At 39.7% G+C, this 18620-nt stretch overlaps 1 protein-coding gene across 2 annotated transcripts in view; it reads left to right on the top strand.

The window, feature by feature from the left end:
- Positions 1 to 18620, top strand: part of ccdc14 (coiled-coil domain containing 14) — a 60115-nt gene that overhangs the window by 18413 nt on the left and 23082 nt on the right. For both annotated transcript variants that reach the window (XM_059966558.1, XM_059966557.1), the window contains exons 2-4: positions 6076 to 6131; positions 6840 to 6915; positions 8047 to 8119. In XM_059966558.1, coding sequence (XP_059822541.1) covers positions 6076 to 6131; positions 6840 to 6915; positions 8047 to 8119 — 205 coding nt within the window. The remainder of the gene's footprint in view (positions 1 to 6075; positions 6132 to 6839; positions 6916 to 8046; positions 8120 to 18620) is intronic.

Raw genomic sequence — 18620 nt, 5'->3', positions numbered from 1 at the left:
CTGCATTCCATCTGCCACTTATTTGCCCATTCTCTGAATCTAAGTCCTACTGCACCCTCCTACTTTCTCGACACAACCTGCCCCTCCACTTATCTTCATATTGTCCGCAAATGTAGCCACAAAGCCATCAATTCTGTCATCCAGGTCATTATCATATAATGTAAAAAGAAGCGGTCCCAATACCGACCCTGCGGAACACCACTTGTCACTGGCAGCCAACCAGAAAAAGCTCCCTTTATTCCCACTATTTGCCTTCTGCCAATCAGCCAATCCATGCCAGTATCTTTCTTGTAATACCATGGGTTCTTTTCTTTTTCAATCTTTTTATTAAATACCATGAGTTCTAATCTTGTTATCAGCCTTATGTGCGGCACCTGGTCAAAGGCCTTCTGAAAATCCAAGTGCAGAACATCCAACGATTCTCCTTTGCCTGTTCTGCTTGTTATTTGTTCAGGCAAGATATTCCCTTAAGATAACCATGCTGACTTCGGCCTATTTTATCATTTGCCTCCCAATACCGAGATCTCATCCTTAACATTCGACTCCAGTATCTTTCCAACCACTGAAGTCAGGCTAACTGCCTCGCTTTTCAAGAGTGTAGTGACACTTGCAATTTTCCAGTCCTCCGGCACCATGAATCTGGTGATTCTTGAATGATCATTATCAATACCTCCACAATCTCACCAGCCACCTCTTTCAGAACCCTGGGGTGTAGTCTGTTATATTTTGTAAATTCAAAACATTAAACTAATTCAAAGGAAAACAAAAGAGCCAGGAATGTGTGTCTAACTTCAGTTTTTACTTTAAGCGAGGCATGCACCTATCACATGGTAGCATCTTGACATATGTAATTCACTTATTTTTACATATAACCTGTAATGAATTATTTAAGCGAACAAGAATGTTTAATCAAACAATGTATTTACAATATTACTCAAATACTACTGAAATATTATATACAAAACCTTGCTCCCTGCTTAGCTATAAACACCAATGCAATAGAGAATGCATTTCAACTACATTCACAATATATTGTATAATACACCTACTATATATGGTCATCTACAACATAGTAAATTTTAAATTGTCCCATTCAAACCTAAAGATTTAATCACTGTAGAGAAACTCCTCCATGGTGGTTGAAGGAATTGTCTCTGAGGTTGCAGGATGTAGTTCTGACAGCAGTGGCCACTTTTCTTCTCTAACAATTGACTCTGCTCTCCTCAACTGGTTGATGTATCATCTCCAGGTGATATGAGATGCAGTTTTCACTGTGTAGGGAAGTAGTCCAGTTCTGTCCTTAATCTTTTTGAGTGCCTATTTCTGATCACCTTTGTGGTCCCTCGCCAGGACTGCTTGTCCAGGAGTGAAACATCATACTGCCTTGTTTAAGTAGAATTTGTCTCAGCTTTTTGTCCTGCATACTCCTTCTGAGATTGGGTTTGAGGAGATCCAAGCGTGAATGCAGGGGATGACAAAGAAACAGCATAGCTAGTGAGTTGTTGGTTGTAGAATGTGCTGCATTGTGATATTCAAGGAGGAAATTGGTCAGTTTCTGATTCAGTGTTAGCGTAGTGTGTTCTGCTGATATTGCTTGCAGTGCGTTCTTTGGACTCTGGACAGACCTTTCTGCCAAGCCATCTGTAACTGGGTGGTACGGTGCAGATATAATGTGTCTTATTCCATTCATTTTTAGGAATGACTGAACTGTTCCACCACAAACTGTGATCTATTGTCACTGATTAAGTGTTCTGGAACACCAGTCCTTGTGAAGAAGTTTCTCAACACATCAACAGTGTGCGAGGTTGTAGTGGAGGCCATTGAGAAAACATTTGGCTACTTTGCAGCTACATCCACTTCTACCAAGAAATTTGTGCCCTTGAGTGGTCTGACAAAATCCACAAGAATCCTCTGTCAGGGCAATGCAAACCATTCCCAGGGATGGTGAGGCGCTGCTCTTGGCTTCTTGTTTGTTGTATTTGACTATTACAAATATGATTCTCACAGGAATTATCTTTCCTCCAGTACAAGTTCTTAGCTGTATATCTGCAGGCTTCAGTTTAGTATCTCTGAAATGCCATTCAAACTCATTGTGTGGAATGACTGAAATAGCCAAGCCAGTGACCGATTCCATTTTAATTGATTTGCCACTCACCTCTGGCACAAGCCATGTTGCATGTCTAGTGTTAGTTTTCACATCGTAAATCTTAAGGCTACTCATTCCTTTGTCATTCTCATCACCATCAGATTTTTCATCAACAGCAAGCAGGTTATGCTCTTTTTGAAATTGTACCTTCACTTTTTAATTTTTTTCTCTTGTTTGTGTAGTCCATTTATATTTGCCCAACGTGCTCTTTTTATGTATCCTAGCTTGATCCATTTTCTGCAAGTTTTGCCTTTAAATCTGCATTGGTTTGGTGTATGGGAGCTCTTGCCACAATGGTAACACCATTTGTTCATCAAGACTGGTTTCTATTTGGACACTGCAGTTTTGTTCACACTCGCTTTCATTCCTGACTGTAACTCAATTTTGTCTCTGTTGTTTCCATTGATACAGCAATTTCAGCTGCTGTTTTATATACAAGTTGTGCTTCAGTTCAGAGACAATTTTGAACGCTTTCTAGTAAGATTCCACAATCGCTTAGTGCATCATTAAGCCCATTACTAAACTGACAATATTCAGATAACTTATGCAATTCAGCCCCCTACACTGAAACAGACTACCCTTCCTTTTGATTCCACTTACGAAACCTAAAGCATTCTGCAAACAACAATGGCTTTGGTTCTAAATGTTCCTACATTACTTACTGGATGAAGTGGATCAGCCCATGATTGAATGACAGCCCAGACTCGACGGGCCAAATGGGTTGCTTCTTCTCCTAAATCTTATGGTCTCATGGTCTTACACAATATCAGCAAAGTTATTTTGGGCTGGTTTGTTTGGAACAGTCAAACTCCGAAGCAGATTGTATGCCTTTAAATTCAATGTACTCAGCAAAAGTATCCCATTTGCTTTAAAATACTGCTTATTTCATTCTATATACAATATCCAATTAACTGTTATATAATGGAATGCATCCATCTTTCTGATGTAGTTAGCTATTTCTGCTCTTTTTTCATGATTATTATTACCCAACACACACTGATTTCTGCCCCTAACCCTCTCAAACTTCGGCCATACTGTGTCTCTACAGTGAAGATGAATGAAAAATACTTATTTAGGTTGTCTGCCATTTCTTTGTTCCCCCATTACTACATCTCCCTTGTCATTTTCTAGTGGTCCAATATCTAATCTCACTTCTCTTTTACTTTTTATAGATCTGAAAAAAAAACTTCTGGTATCATCTTTGATCATGTTGGCTAGCTTACCTTCGTATTTCATCTTTTCCCTCCTTATGGCTTTTTTAGTTGTCTTCTGTTGGTTTTTAGAAGCTTCCCCCTAAATTCCCACTAATTTTTGCTTTATTTATTGCACATTTGCTTCTTTTGACTTCTGTTGTCAGCCCCAGTTGTGTCATCCTGTTCAGAATACTACTACTATTTCGGGATTATATATCCTGCACCTTCTGAATTGCTCCGAGAACTCCAGCCGCTGCTCTTCTGCCATCATCCCTGCTCGTGTCCTCTTCCGATCAATTTTGGCCAGCTCCTCTCTCATGAATCTATAATTCCATTTTCTCCACTGTAAAACTGATACATCTGAATTTAACTTCTCATTCTTAAGCTGCATTATGACTTCTGTCATTTTATGATCACTGCCTCATAAGGGTTCTTTTATCTTAAGCTCTGTCATCTTATCTGGTTCATCACACAACCCCCATTCCAGAATAGCTTCTCCCATAGTGGGTTCAACCATAAGCTGCCCAAAAAAGCTATCTCGTAGGCATTCTCCAAACTCTCTCTTGGAATCCAGCACCAACCTGATTTTTCCAATTTGCCTTCATATTGAAATCCCCCAAGACTATCACGACATTTCCCTTTTTACAAGCCAATTCTATCTCCCATTGTAATTTGTAGTCCACATCCTGGCTACTGTTTGAAGGCCTGTATATAACTCCCATCAGTTTTTTTTGACCCTTGCCATTTCTAACTCTACCCACAATGACTCTACATCTTTTGGTCCTATGTCAGCTCTTTCTAAGGATTTTATTTCATTTTTTACCGACATAGCAATCCCACCCCCTCTGTCTACCTGCCTGTTCTTTCAATTGAATGTGTATCTTTGTATGTTATGCTCCCAACTCTGATCTTTGAGCTGCGACTCATACCTGCCAATCTCTAACTGCACTGCAAGATCATCTACCTTATTCTGAATGCTGCATACATTGAAATATAACACCTTCAGTCTTGTTTTCATTACCCTTTTTGATTTTGTCCCCATGTTACACTGCAACTCATCCCGCTGACTATAATTTTACCCCATCATTTACCTGTCTTTCTTGACTGTCTCCGCACACTGCATCCAGTTGTATACCAACTACCCCGTTCTCAGCTCCATCCCCTTGCCAATTTAGTTTAAACCCTTCCCAAGAAGGGTGGTTAGCATTGTAATGATTATAAGTTAGTTTGGTGCTGGTGATAAAATGCAAAAATCAGAAAGGGTTAATGTGCATGATCAAGGTCATGGAAATAGTAACAGAAAGGGAAATAATATAGGAGGAATTTGTTTGAAAGGAGTTAAAGCAGAAGTTTCAAGTTCTTGTGTGTCAACGCTACTGAAAATCTGTCCTGGGCCCAACCTATTGATACATTTACGGAAAAGACACGCCCGCAGCTATATTTCATCAGGGGTGTGAGGAGATTTGGTATGTCACCAAAGACTCTTACAAATTTCTACAGATATACTGTGGAGATCATTCTTACAGATGGATTGTCATCTGGTATAGAGGCACACAATACAAAGTATCGAAAAAAAACTTCAGGTGGTTCGAAGTTCAGTCAGCTTCAAGGGCACTAGCCTCCCACTACTGGGGACATCTGTAATAGGTGATGCCTTAAGAATGTGGTATCTATCATTAAGAATCCTCACCGTCATGGAAGAGGTACAGGAGCCTGAAGACACAAACTCATCATTTTAGGAAAAGCTTCTTCCCCCTCTGCCATCAGATTTCTGGAAGGACCATGAACACTTGCTCATTTTTGCTCTCTTTTTGCACTACTTAATTTTTTTTATTATTCTTATTGTAACTTATAGTAATTTTTAATGTATTGTACTATAATGGTGCCACAAAAACAACAAACTTCATGATGTATGTTGGTGACGATACAACTGTTTCTGAGAAGTGAGTAGAACAATGAAAGGAACTAATACCTCAATGGTTTTACCCTAGCTTTGCTTTGAATTGTTACGTTTGAAATTATTCAAGATATAGTGCCAATGCAGAAACAAGAAGGGAATGCGTAACAAATCAAATCCATTGCAAATAGTTATGAAAACTAAACATGGATATTTGAGAACAGCATGTTGTAAGGTCGTCTTTAATCTACATTTTAAATGAAGACTTGAGGGGAAGAAAAGTATTAAAAGGGGCTTGCAGTATTAAGTGGATATTTTTTGCATGGTTCCATTGACTTTGTTTCAAATTATATTTTAATATTAGGAATTTTCTCATTGTTAATCTCCTTACATGTCAATTGGATTTTTATTAGTAGATCTGAAGGTGTTTTGTCGGTCCGTTACTGCTTTTCTCTAAATCCTGGAATTAACTGTGGGAATATCTTATAGCTTATAGCACTGTGGGAATATCTTCAACAATATTTCTAAAATGGTTCAGAAAGGTGGCTCGATAGCACTTCCACGGCAATAATTAGGAATGGGAAATAAATAGTGGCCTTATCAATGATGCCCAGATGTCAAAAATTAATTTGGAAAAAAAATACTTGTTCAGTTTTAATTTATTAGCACCACTGGTATAGTAGGGAAAGATGACATATGATTTCCTATAACAAATATGCATATCAGGGACTATGATTTTGATTACTATTTTAAAGTAACAGGCCACAGTGTAAAGAAGTTAGAGGTTGCCAATTTATTTAGGATATTTTTTGTAAAATTAATGAAAATTTCCTTGCTAGGTGCTCTCTTCAGGACGGTTAGTGGGCTCTTCAAAGCAATGGTGTGGAAAAAAGAGGTAAGAGATTCAATTCTATACACTAATATCATATTCAATCAATATGGTAAATTTTCTTGTGAGGTTCAAATATTTACAGCAGTTGTTTGTTTTAATAGAGATGTGAGCAAAGAATGTATTCCAAAAGAGCAATGAATTATTTGTTTAAAAGTGGCTGCCTGAACATGCCTTTATTGATACTGACAATGTTTCTCTCTGCATCAGAGTTGTGAGAATGCAATGATGAGTGTAATTAATGTACTGAATTCCATTGCTTATAAAGCTGTTTGACTCCACAATATTTTATTTATCACATAAATAACACAAATAAATTATTAAGCCTTTTACATGTTATTTTTTCATAATTATTAGACTTTGGAAGCTGTGGGCAACTTGTTTGGTACTCAGTGTCACTAAAACATGTAGGTTGGTTAACATGATCATGTAGTTCATATCTTAATATTGTGCGAGTTTTTATATCGAAAGAAATCTGCAGAATTTTATCTGAATATCATGAAAAGGAGCATTTATTGATGTCAATATCCTCCTTGCACTGACCTGTTGCAGATGTTTTCTTGGAAGAAAGAACAGTAAATAAATATAAACGGATTTACAATTATTTCTCATAACGTTCAGCATTATATAACATTAGTTTAAATGGTTCATCTCGAAATCCACTTGAAAGTAAAGGTTATTTTTATTCCATTTTGATTTTTGTTTTCTAATTAGGAACACAGGAGGAAAAGCTTCTGTAGCCTCTGTAGAGTCTGGTTATTCGCTGTATTCCACTGATTCTGAGGATCAGGTATGTCTGTTGGTACAATGCAGTTGGAAATCAGAACGTAGAGTAGTTATAGTTATCAACGTGCAAAACATCAATAATGTAGTACAAGAGTCTTTCTTTTAACACTACTTGCATTAACTTTTATTGCCCACAGGTGGTAAGAGTGGGCTTCCTCCTCTCTGCCCCTCTGTCCCTCAACACACATGCCCCTCAAGACTATGTCCCAAGCCCCCTCCTTTACTCTCTGTATACCCATGACTCTGTCACCATCCACGGCTCCAATCTGCTAATTAAATTTGCTGACGACACCTCACTGATTGGCCTAATCTCAAATAATAATGAGGCAGTCTTCAGAGAAGAAGTCATCACTCTGACACAGTGGTGTCAAGAAAACAACCTCTCCCTCAATGTAACTAAAACAAAGGAGCTGGTTGTGGACTACAGGAGGAATGGAGACAGTCTAACCCCTATTGACATCAGTGGATCTGGGGTTGAGAGGGTAAACAGCTTTAAGTTCCTCAGCATACACATCACCAAGGATCTCACGTGATCTGCACATACCAGTTATGTGGTGAAAAAGGCATAACAGTGCCTCTTACACCTCAGATAGTTGAAGAAGTTTGGTATGTACCCCCAAATCCTAAGAACTTTCTACAGGGGCACAATTGAGAGCATCCTGACTGGCTGCATCACTGCCTGGTATGGAAACTGTTCTTCCCTCAATTGTAGGACTCTGCAGAGAGTGGTGCAGACAGCCCAGCGCATCTGTAGATGTGAACTTCCCACTGTTCAGAACATTTTCAAAGACAGGTGTGTAAAAAGGGCCCGAAAGATCATTGGGGACCTGAGTTACCCTAACCACAAACTGTTCCAGTTGCTACCATCCAGGAAACAGTACCACAGCATAAAAGTCAGGACCAAAAGGCTCCAGGACAGCTTCTTCCACCAGGCCATGAGACTGATTAATTTATGTTGACACAACTGTTTTTCTATGCTGTATTAACTGTCCTGTTGTACATACTACTAAATTTAAATTACTATAAATTTGCACATTGCACATTTGAACGGAGACTGTAATGTAAAGATTTTTACTCCTCATGTATATATGAAGGATATAAGAAATAAAATCAATTCAATTCAATTTTTCCAAAGGTTACAAACATTCATAAAGGCATTGACCGATGTGCAGCTTTATTGCAGGACATTTTGGAAAGTGAGAACACAGGTATTTCAATTCTCTAATTATTCTGATGGTGACATCACACAATTTTTGAAATATTTTATATAATTTAGTTACTTATTTGCAAAATCAAAACTGAAAATAGAGAAAAGCTATTTTAGTGAAGTTTTGTAAGTGCACTAAAGGACTAAAGAATGAATTTGTACAAGAATGAAAATGAAGAATACTAATCAGTAAAGCCAGTAAAAAGAACAAATGTGTAATAAGAGATGCAATGAAATATACTCAAAAGATTAAAAAAAAGTCACAGGAGCAGGGGACAGAATGAGGTGTGATTTCAGCAATGCAAGCTGGTATATGGCTCTCAGGTGTTAGCCAATCCAAGGACTATACCATGTTAGCCAATCCAAGGACTATACCAATGGGAAGGGTGAGTTGGATGGAAAGGATTTTTACATGTTTGGATCAGAAATTAACAAGAAAATAGTATGGTATATTGGAAATTGAACTATTACCTGCAGACAATTAAGCTAGATATTCAAGGAGTTTTATAGGTAAAGTAAAGACAAAAGAAAACACAGGGTAAGAATACGGCTTTAGGGACAACAGGGGCAGCCTCTGTGTGGACGTAGGAGTTAAGTTTTTAAATAAATACATTTTCAGGTTTCACAAAGGAAACAGCCTTGAGAGTTTGAGAGCTCAGTGAATGAGAAAGTGAAATTTGAGTATGTGGTGCTTGATGCTCTACTGGCCTTCAAGGTGGATAAATCCACATGGCTAAATGAGATTTATCTTAGGCTGCTATGGAAGGCAAGTGAAGAGATTTTTGGGGCTTTGGCTGAGAGTTTTACATCTTTGCTTGCCTCATGTCATGAACCAAATGACTAGCAGACTGCATACGTGATCAGCTATTTCAAGAAGAGTAGTATGGTAAAGCTTGGCAATTCCAGAACTTTGACCATAATGTCAGTAGTAGTGGAGAAAATTCTGAGGGAAAGATAAATGATTACTTGGAGAGGCAGGGACTAATCAGAGATAGTCGGCATGGCTTTGTCTTGTCTGAGAAATCAGTTAGGATTTTTAATATAAGAACATAACTTTGTTGATAAGGACCATGCAAGTTTCCCCTGCTATCCGAAGGTAGAACGTTCCTATGAAATCGTTTGTAAGCTGAAATGTCGTAAAGCGAAGAAACAATTACCATTAATTTATATGGGAAAAATTTTTGAGCATTCCCAGACCCAAAAAATAACCTACCAAATCACACCAAATAGCACATAAAACCTAAAATAACACGAACATATAGTAAAAGCAGGAATGATATGATAAATATACAGCCTATATAAAGTAGAAATATTTTATGTACTATGTAGTTTCACTTATCAAAATTGGGAAGACAGCGAGCTGAAATTGATTTAGAGAAAAAAATCGGCACGTACACACATGCGCACACAACTGTCTGCACAAGGCTTCGTGGCCGTGGTAGTCTTTCTCAGGGTAAACACACGTATAAAGCGGGCGTCTTTCTTTCGTAAAAGCGAAAATCCTCTTTGGTTAACGAAATCAGGTACTAATGTACGTCTTTCGTAACAGCGAGCTGTCGTAAAGCGAACGTTCAAAAAACGGGGGCCACCTGTACAATAGTTATGGTTTACATAAAACTCATTAACTCCTTCATCTGTTGCTCTGTTGGTTTAAATAAATGAAATCAAATCATTGGAAAGAGATGACATAGGGTCAGAAGGTGTTGAATCACTGTCGACAGAGCTAAGGAACTGAAAGGGTAAAAAGACCCTGATGGGAGTTGTAGACAGACCCCCAAAAAATAGTAAGGATGTGGCCTACAAACTTCAATGGGAGACCAAAAATGCATGTTGCAATAGGATTTCAATATGCAGGTAAATTGGGGAAAATCAGGTTAGTGCAGATTAAAACAGGGGCAGAATTTCTAGAGTGCCTACGAGATGGGATCCGGGATCAGCCATGATGGAATGGCAGAGAACACTTGATGGGCTGAGTGGCCTAATTCTGCTCCTAAGTCTTGTGGCTTTTTAGAGCGGCTCATGATTGAGCCCACTAGAGGATTAGCTATTCTGGATGGGTGTTGTGCAATGAATCAGAATGGATTACAGAGTTTAAGGTAAAAAAAAACCCTTAGGGACAAGTGATCACAATAAGATCAAATTAACCCTAAAATCTGAGGAGGAGAAGCTAATATCAGATGTATCAATATTACAGTGAAGTAAAGGGAATTACAGAGGCTTGAGAGAGGAGTTGGCCAGAATTAATTAGAAAAGAACACTGGCAGGGATGATGGCAGAGCAGCAATGGCTGGAATTTCTGCCTGACAAATCTGTTGGAATTCTTTAATGAAATAGTAAGCAGGATAAACAAAGGAGAATCAGTTGATGTTGTGTACTTGGATTTTCAGAAGGCCTTTGACAAGGTGCCATACATGAGGCTGCTTAACAAGCTACAAGCCCGTGGTATTACAGGAAAGATTTTAGCATGGATAAAGCACTGGCTGATTGGAAGGAGGCAAAGAGTGGAAATAAAGGGAGCTTCTACTGGTTTGTTACTGGATGACTGGTGGTGTTCCACAGGGGTCTATGTTGGGACTGGTTCTTTTTATGTTATACAACAATGATTTGGATCATGAAATTGCTGGATATGAAGATAGGTGGAGGGGCAGGTAGTTTTGAGGAAGTAAAGAGGCTACAGAAGCACTTGGACAGATTAGGAGAATGGTCAAAGCAATGGCAGAAGGAGTACAGTGTCGGGAAATGTATGGTCATGCAGTTTGCTAGAAGAAATGAAAGGGATGATTATTTTCTAAATGGAGAGAAAATATAAAAAACTGAGGTACAAATGGACTTGGAAGTCCTTGTCCAGGATTCCCTAAAGGTTAATTTGTAAGTTGAGTCTATGGTGAGGAAGGCAAATGCATTGTTAGCATTTATTTCAGAGGACTAGAATATAAAAGCAAGGATGTAATGTTCAGACTTTATAAAGCATTGGTGAAGCCTTACTTGGAGTATTGTGAGCAGTTCTGTGCCTTTTTTCTTATAAAGGATGTGCTGAAACTGGAGACGGTTCAAAGAAGGTTCACAAAAATTATTCTAGGTTTGAATAGCTTTTCATATGAAGAGCATTTGATGGCTCTAGGCTGTATTCACTGGAATTCAGAAGAAAGAGGGGTGACCTCATTGAAACCTATTGAATGGTGAAAGCCCTATTTAGAGTGGATGTGGAAATGATGTTTCCTATGCCGGTAGTGTCTTAAGACCAGAGGATATAGCCTCGGAATAGAGGGGCATCCTTTTAGATCGAGATGAGGAGGAATTTCTTTAGCCAGAGAGTGGTGAATCTGTGGAATTCTTTGCCCAGTTTGCTGTGGAGGCCAAGTCTTTATGTATATTTAAGGCAGAGGTTGATAGATTCTTGATTTATCAGGGCGTGAAGGGATATGGGGAGAAGGCAGACGATTGAAGCTGAGAGGAAAATTGGATCAGCCTTGATGAAATGGCCTAATTATGTTCCTATATCTTATGTCTAAATCAAAATCCTACATGCGAGATTGTTCCAAAAGGTTAAGGCCCATAGAATTTAGGCACATAAGTAGGGAAGTTACATTCTATCTTTATAAAACACTGGTCAGACCTCAGCTGGAGTACTATGTGCACCACACTATAGGAAAGATATGATAGCACTGGAGAGGGTGCAGAGGGGATTTTCCAGAATGTTGCCTGGGATGGAACATTTGAGTTAAGAGGAAAGAATGGAGAGTATCTGTCTGTTTACCCTGAAACAGAGAGATACGACTGAAGATAAGATAACAGAGAGATAAGAGAGATATGACTGAAGAAAAGAAAATGTTGAGAGGTATTGATTGGTCAATTGCAAGAATTCTTTCCTCTTATCAAAGGTGAATAAAGCTAGAGAACATAAATTTGGTGTATGGGACAAAAGATTCAGAGGGAACCTTAGGGAGACCTTTACCAGGTATTCACCAGAGAGCTAACAATGTTTAAGAAGTCTCATGAGCACTTTATTCACTTGGGCGTTGAATGTTACTGGCCAAGTGCTGGAAGATGGAATTAATACAGATAAGATGCCCAGTGTCTCATGGATGTAGTAAACATGGAACATTACAGCACACTACAGACCTTTCGGTCTACAATGTGAGATCAATCTAACTCTTCAATCCTACATAACCCTCCATTTTTCTATCATCCATGTGCATATCTAAGAATTTCTTAATTTCTCCTAATGTATCTGACTCTATCACCAACCCTGGCAGGGTGTTCCACACAGCCACCACTGGTTTTGTTAAGAACTTAACCTCTGATATCACCCTCCTATGCTTTCCTCCAATCACTTTAATATTATGTCCCCCTGTATTAGCCATTTCTGTTTGGGGAAAACATCTCTGGCTTTCGATTCTTTCTATGCCTCTTATTATCTTACAGAGTCACCTCTCATCTTCCTTCACTTCAAAGAGAAAAGCCCTAGCTCGCTCAACCTATCTTCAAAGACATGCCCTCTAGTCAAGGCAACATTTTGGTAAATCTCCTCTACACCTTCTGTGAAACTTCCACATTCTTTCTATAATAAGATGACCAGAATTGAAAACGATATTTTGACTGTGCTCTAATCAGGGTTTTATAGAGCTGCAACATTAACTATGAGATTAACAATTAATCCCTTGACTGATGAAGACCAAGAAATGATACACCGCCTTAATACCCTATTAACTTGTGTGGTAACTTTAAGAATCTATAACCATAGACCTCAAGACCCTTCTGTTTCTCCACACTCACAAAACTCCTACCATTAACCTTGTAGTGTGCCTTCAAGTGTATTATTTCACACTCTTCCAGGTTGAACAACATCTGCCATTTTTCAGCCCAGCTCACATCTTGTCAATATGCCCGTTGCAACATACTACAACTCCCTACGTTATCCACAACTCCACCAACCTTTGTGTCATCTGCATACTTACTATCCCACTCCTTCATCCAAGTAATTTATAAAAATCACAAGGAGCAGGGTCCTAGAACATATCCCTGTTGAACACCATTGGTTACTGAACTTAAGACAGAATATTCTCAATCTTGACAAGGCTCAAATGCCTTACTAAAATCCATGTACACCATATCCACTGCTCTACCTTTATCAATGTGCTTTGTTACGTCCTCAAAAAAACCAAGCTCGTGAGATATGATCTGCTGCTCAGAAAGCCGTGTTGACTAGCTCTAATCATACCATGCTTCTCCAAATACTTGTTAATGCTTCCCCTAGGTGAATGGAAGATCTGTTATATGCTTTATGATTACTGTGAGCTTTTGTTCAAAACGATACAGTAAGGAGTATTTAAGAGGTGCAAGGGAATCAGAGGAATGCTGTAAATATATCCAGGGAATCATATCTGATTTACTTGGGGCACATTGCTGGGAATTGGTAAGCCACTGTGCCAAAAGACATGAGTAATGAAAAAAATGGCATACTGAAAAGAGATTGGTCTTTCAGATGAAATAAAAACACACATTTAAAAAGAAAGGGAAAAGAAATTGCAAAGATGAGCACTGTCCAGAATGAAAACTTAAAAAGCTGATGTCAATCATCACAGGGAAAAGTCAAGTTCCACAGGCATAGTTGCAAAGAAGTTATAAGGTTGCATATAGCCCATGAATGAAAAATAAGTAAGATAAGTGGAGGTCACAAGCAGGAGTCCAAAATTAAAATAACAGGTGCTTTGGTGATGCAGAATTGACAAGGCTCAAATCAGGACTCAATTTAAGTGGCAGAATATTGGAAGGCTATATGTGTTTCTGAACCAGAAAATCCACTTCATGTGCAATAATGGTGGCTAAGTGACGAGGATGGGTTGGATGGAAGGACACTTCAAAACTTCAGCAGAAGGGAAATATATTTTAGCCCAGAGCTGAGAACCCATAACCAAACAGAATATTGGGAAAAAAATTGACGTGCATTATAAATCTTTCTGGTTTACTATGTTCCTCATTTCTCACTGCACTCTGAAAATTTACTTGTACAATGCTTATGCAATAATGTTCCCGCTCCACTAATCTCCCTCCTGGCACATATTTCTCTCCTGCCCATTCAGCTCTTTTCTCGCCTCCATTCAGGGCCCTAAACAGTCCTTCCAGGTGACCTCCAGGATAGCAATCTCAGGATTGCTACCAGTGCCACGTGCAGGTGGGTTTAGAAATAGTAAGATAGTACAGATCAACATGTGGCTGAAGACATGGTCCTGGAGGGAGGGCTTCAGATTTATAGATAATTGGGCAGTTTTCCAGGGAAGGTGGGACCTGTTGCGGTGGGACGGTTTACATCTGAACTGGAGGGGGACAAATATTCTTGCAGGTAGATTTGCTAGAGAGGCTCCAGTGGATTTAAACTAGATATGAGGGGGGAGGGGAACCAGAGTGTAGGAACAGATGTATGGGAGAAGGAAGAAAAAGAAGACAGTAAAGTTCTTTGTACTGTTAGAGATAAACAGAGAGGAAGAGGTGAAGAATTTCTTAAATGCAGTTATTTTAATGCTAGGAGCATCGTAAGAAAGGTGGATGAGCTTGGAGCATGGATTGATACCTGGAAATATGATGTTGTAGCTATTAGTGAAACATGGTTGCAGGAGGGGTGTGATTGGCAACTAAATATTCCTGGATTTCGTTGTTTCAGGTGTGATAGAATCAGAGCGACAAGAGATGGAGGTGTTGCGTTGCTTGTCAGAGAAAATATTACAGCAGTGCTCTGGCAGGATAGATTAGAGGGCTCGTCTAGGGAGACTGTTTGGGTGGAATTGAGGAATGGGAAAGGTGTAGTGACACTTATAGGGATGTATTATAGACCACCAAATGGGGAGTGAGAATTGGAGGAGCAAATTTGCAAGGAGATAGCAGATATTTGTAGTAAGCACAGGGTTGTGATTGTGGGAGATTTTAATTTTCCACACATAGACTGGGAAGCCCATACTGTAAAAGGGATGGATGGTTTGGAGTTTGTAAAATGTGTGCAGAATAGTTTTTTGCAGCAATACATAGAGGTTCCAACTAGAGAAGGGGCAGTGTTGGATCTTCTGTTAGGGAATGAAATAGGTCAGGTGACGGAGGCATGTATTGGGGAGCACTTTGGGTCCAGTGATCATAATGCCATTAGTTTCAATATAATTATGGAGAAGGATAGGACTGGATTCAGAGTTGAGATTTTTGATTGGAGAAAGGCTAACTTTGAGGCGATGCAAAAGGATTTAGAAGGAGTGGATTGGGACAATTTGTTTTATGGGAAGGATGTAATAGAGAAATGGCAGTCATTTAAAGGTGAAATTTTGAGGGTACAGAATCTTTATGTTCCTGTTGGGTTGAAAGGAAATGTTAAAAGTTTGAGAGAGCCGTGGTTTTCAAGGGATATTGGAAACTTGGTTAGGAAAAAGAGAGATATCTACAATAAATATAGGCAGCATGGAGTAACTGAGGTGCTCAAGGAATATAAAGAATGTAAGAAGAATCTTAAGAAAGAAATTAGAAAAGCTAAAAGAAGATACAAGGTTGCTTTGGCAAGTAAGGTGAAAATAAATCCAAAGGGTTTCTACAGTTATATTAATAGCAAAAGGATAGTGAGGGATAAAATTGGTCCCTTAGAGAATCAGAGTAGACAACTATGTGTGGAGTGGAAAGAGATGGGGGAGATTTTGAACAATTTCTTTTCTTCGGTATTCACTAAGGAGAAGGATATTGAATTGTGTAAGGTAAGGGAAACAAGTAGGGAAGTTATGGAAACTATGACGATTAAAGAGAAGGAAGTACTGGCGCTTTTAAGGAATTTATCCACGTTTAAGAAAAGTGGATAAATCTCCGGGTCCTGAGAGGATATTCCCTAGGACCTTCAGGGAGGTTAGTGTAGAAATAGCAGGGGCTCTAACAATAGACAATAGGTGCAGAAGTAGACCATTCGGCCCCTCGAGTCTGCACCGCCATTCTGAGATGGCTGATCATTCACTATCAATACCCAGTCCCTGCCTTGTCCCCATATCCCTTGATTCCCCTATCCATCAGATATCTATCCAGCTCCTTCTTGAAAGCATCCAGAGAATTGGCCTCCACCGTCTTCCGAGGCAGTGCATTCCACACCTCCACAACTCTCTAGGAGAAGAAGCTCTTCCTCAACTCTGTTTTAAATAACTGACCTCTTATTCTCAATCCATGCCCTCTGGTACTGCACTCTCCCAACATCTGGAACATATTTCCTGCCTCAATCCTATCAAATCCTTTAATTATCTTAAACGTTTCAATCAGATCCCCTCTCAATCTCCTCAATTCCAGCGTGTACAAGCCCAATCTCTCTGCGTAAGACAGCCCTGCCATCCCAGGAATCAACCTAGTGAATCTACGCTGCACTTCCTCAATTGCCAGAATGTCCTTCCTTAGACCTGGAGACCAAAACTGTACACAATATTCCAGGTGTGGTCTCACCAGGGCCCTGTACAAATGCAAAAGAACATCCTTGCTCTTGTATTCAATTCCCCTTGTAACAAAGGCCAACATTCCATTTGCCCTCTTCACTGCCTGTTGCACTTGCTCATTCACCTTCATTGACTGGTGAACTAGGACTCCTAGGTCTCTTTGCATTTCTCCCTTACCTAACTCGACACCGTTCAGACAATACTCTGCCCTCTTGTTCCAGCTTCCAAAGTGGATAACTTCACATTTATTCACATTGAATGACATCTGCCAAGTATCTGCCCACTCACTCAGCCTATCCAAGTCTCCCTGTATTCTCCTAACGTCCTCTTCGCATGTCACACTGCCACCCAGTTTAGTATCGTCAGCAAACTTGCTGATATAGTTTTCAATGCCCTCATCTAAATCATTGACATAAATCGTAAAGAGCTGTGGTCCCAATACAGAGCCCTGTGGTACCCCACTAGTCACCTCCAGCCAGTCTGAGAAACACCCATTCACTGCTACCCTTTGCTTTCTATCTGCCAACCAGTTTTCTATCCATGTTGAAACCCTGCCCCCAATGCCATGAGCTCTGATTTTACTCACCAATCTCCTATGTGGCACCTTATCGAATGCCTTCTGAAAATCTAGGTACACAACATCTACTGGCTTACCATCGTCTAACATCCTTGTTACACCTTCAAAAAACTCCAACAGATTAGTCAAGCATGATTTGCCCTTGGTAAATCCATGCTGGCTCGGCCTAATCCTATTTCTGCCATCTAGATGTGCTACTATTTGGTCTTCAATAATGGACTCAAGCATCTTCCCCACGACTGACGTTAGGCTAACAGGGCGATAGTTCTCCGTTTTCTCCTTCCCTCCCTTCTTGAAAAGTGGGACAACATTAGCCACTCTCCAATCTTCAGGAACTGATCCTGAATCTAAGGAACATTGGAAAATAATTACCAATGCATCCGCAATTTCCTGAGCCACCTCTTTTAGAACCCTCGGATGCAGACCACCTGGACCCGGGGATTTATTAGCCTTCAGTCCTACCAGTCTACTCATCACAGTTTCTTTCCTAATGTCAATCTGTCTCAATTCCTCTGATATCTTATGACCCTGGCCCATCCATACATCTGGGAGATTGCTTGTGTCCTCCCTGGTGAAGACAGATCTAAAGTATGCATTAAATTCTGTTGCCATTTCCCTGTTTCCCATAACAATTTCTCCCAATTCATTCTTCAAGGGGCCAACATTGTTCTTAACTATCTTCTTTCTCTTCACATAGCTAAAAAAGCTTTTGCTATCCCCTTTTATATTCCTGGCTAGACTGAGCTCATACCTGATTTTTTCTCTCCGTATTGCTTTTTTAGTTAAGATCTGCTGTTCCTTAAAACTTTCCCAATCTGTATTCCCACTCATCTTAGCCCTGTCATACTTCTTTTTCTTTAATGCTATACAATCTCTGACTTCCTTTGTCAACCACTGTGGCCCCTTCCCCCTCTTTGAATCCTTCCTTCTCATTGGAATGAACTGCATTTGCATCTTTTGTATTATGCCCAAGAATATCTGCCACTGCTGATCCACTGTCTTTCCTGCCAGGGCATCCGCCCATTTAACTTTGGCCAGCTCTTCCCTCATGGCTCCGTAGTCTCCTTTATTTAATTGCAACACTGACACCTCTGATCTGCCCCTATCCCTCTCAAATTGTAGATAAAAACTTATCATGTTATGATCACTACTTCCTAATGGCTCCTTTACTTCAAGATCACTTATCAATTCCTGTTCATTACACATCACCAAGTCCAAAATAGCCTCGTTCCTGGTTGGCTCAAGCACAAGCTGTTCCAAAAATACATCCCTTAGACACTCCACAAACTCCCTATCCTGGGGTCCAGCACCTACCTGATTCTCCCAGTTCACCTGCATGTTGAAATCTCCCATAATGACTGCATTACCTTTAGCACATGCCAATGTTAACTCCCTAATCAACTTGTACCCAATATCCACGCTACTGTTTGGGGGCCTGTACACAACACCCATTAGGGTCTTTTTACCCTTACTGTTCCTCAGCT

The sequence above is a fragment of the Hypanus sabinus genome, chromosome 4 (assembly GCF_030144855.1).
Source record: "Hypanus sabinus isolate sHypSab1 chromosome 4, sHypSab1.hap1, whole genome shotgun sequence".
NCBI lineage: Eukaryota > Metazoa > Chordata > Chondrichthyes > Myliobatiformes > Dasyatidae > Hypanus > Hypanus sabinus.
Note: the sequence above shows the minus strand (reverse complement) of the source record. Positions and strands in the feature narration are given on the sequence as shown.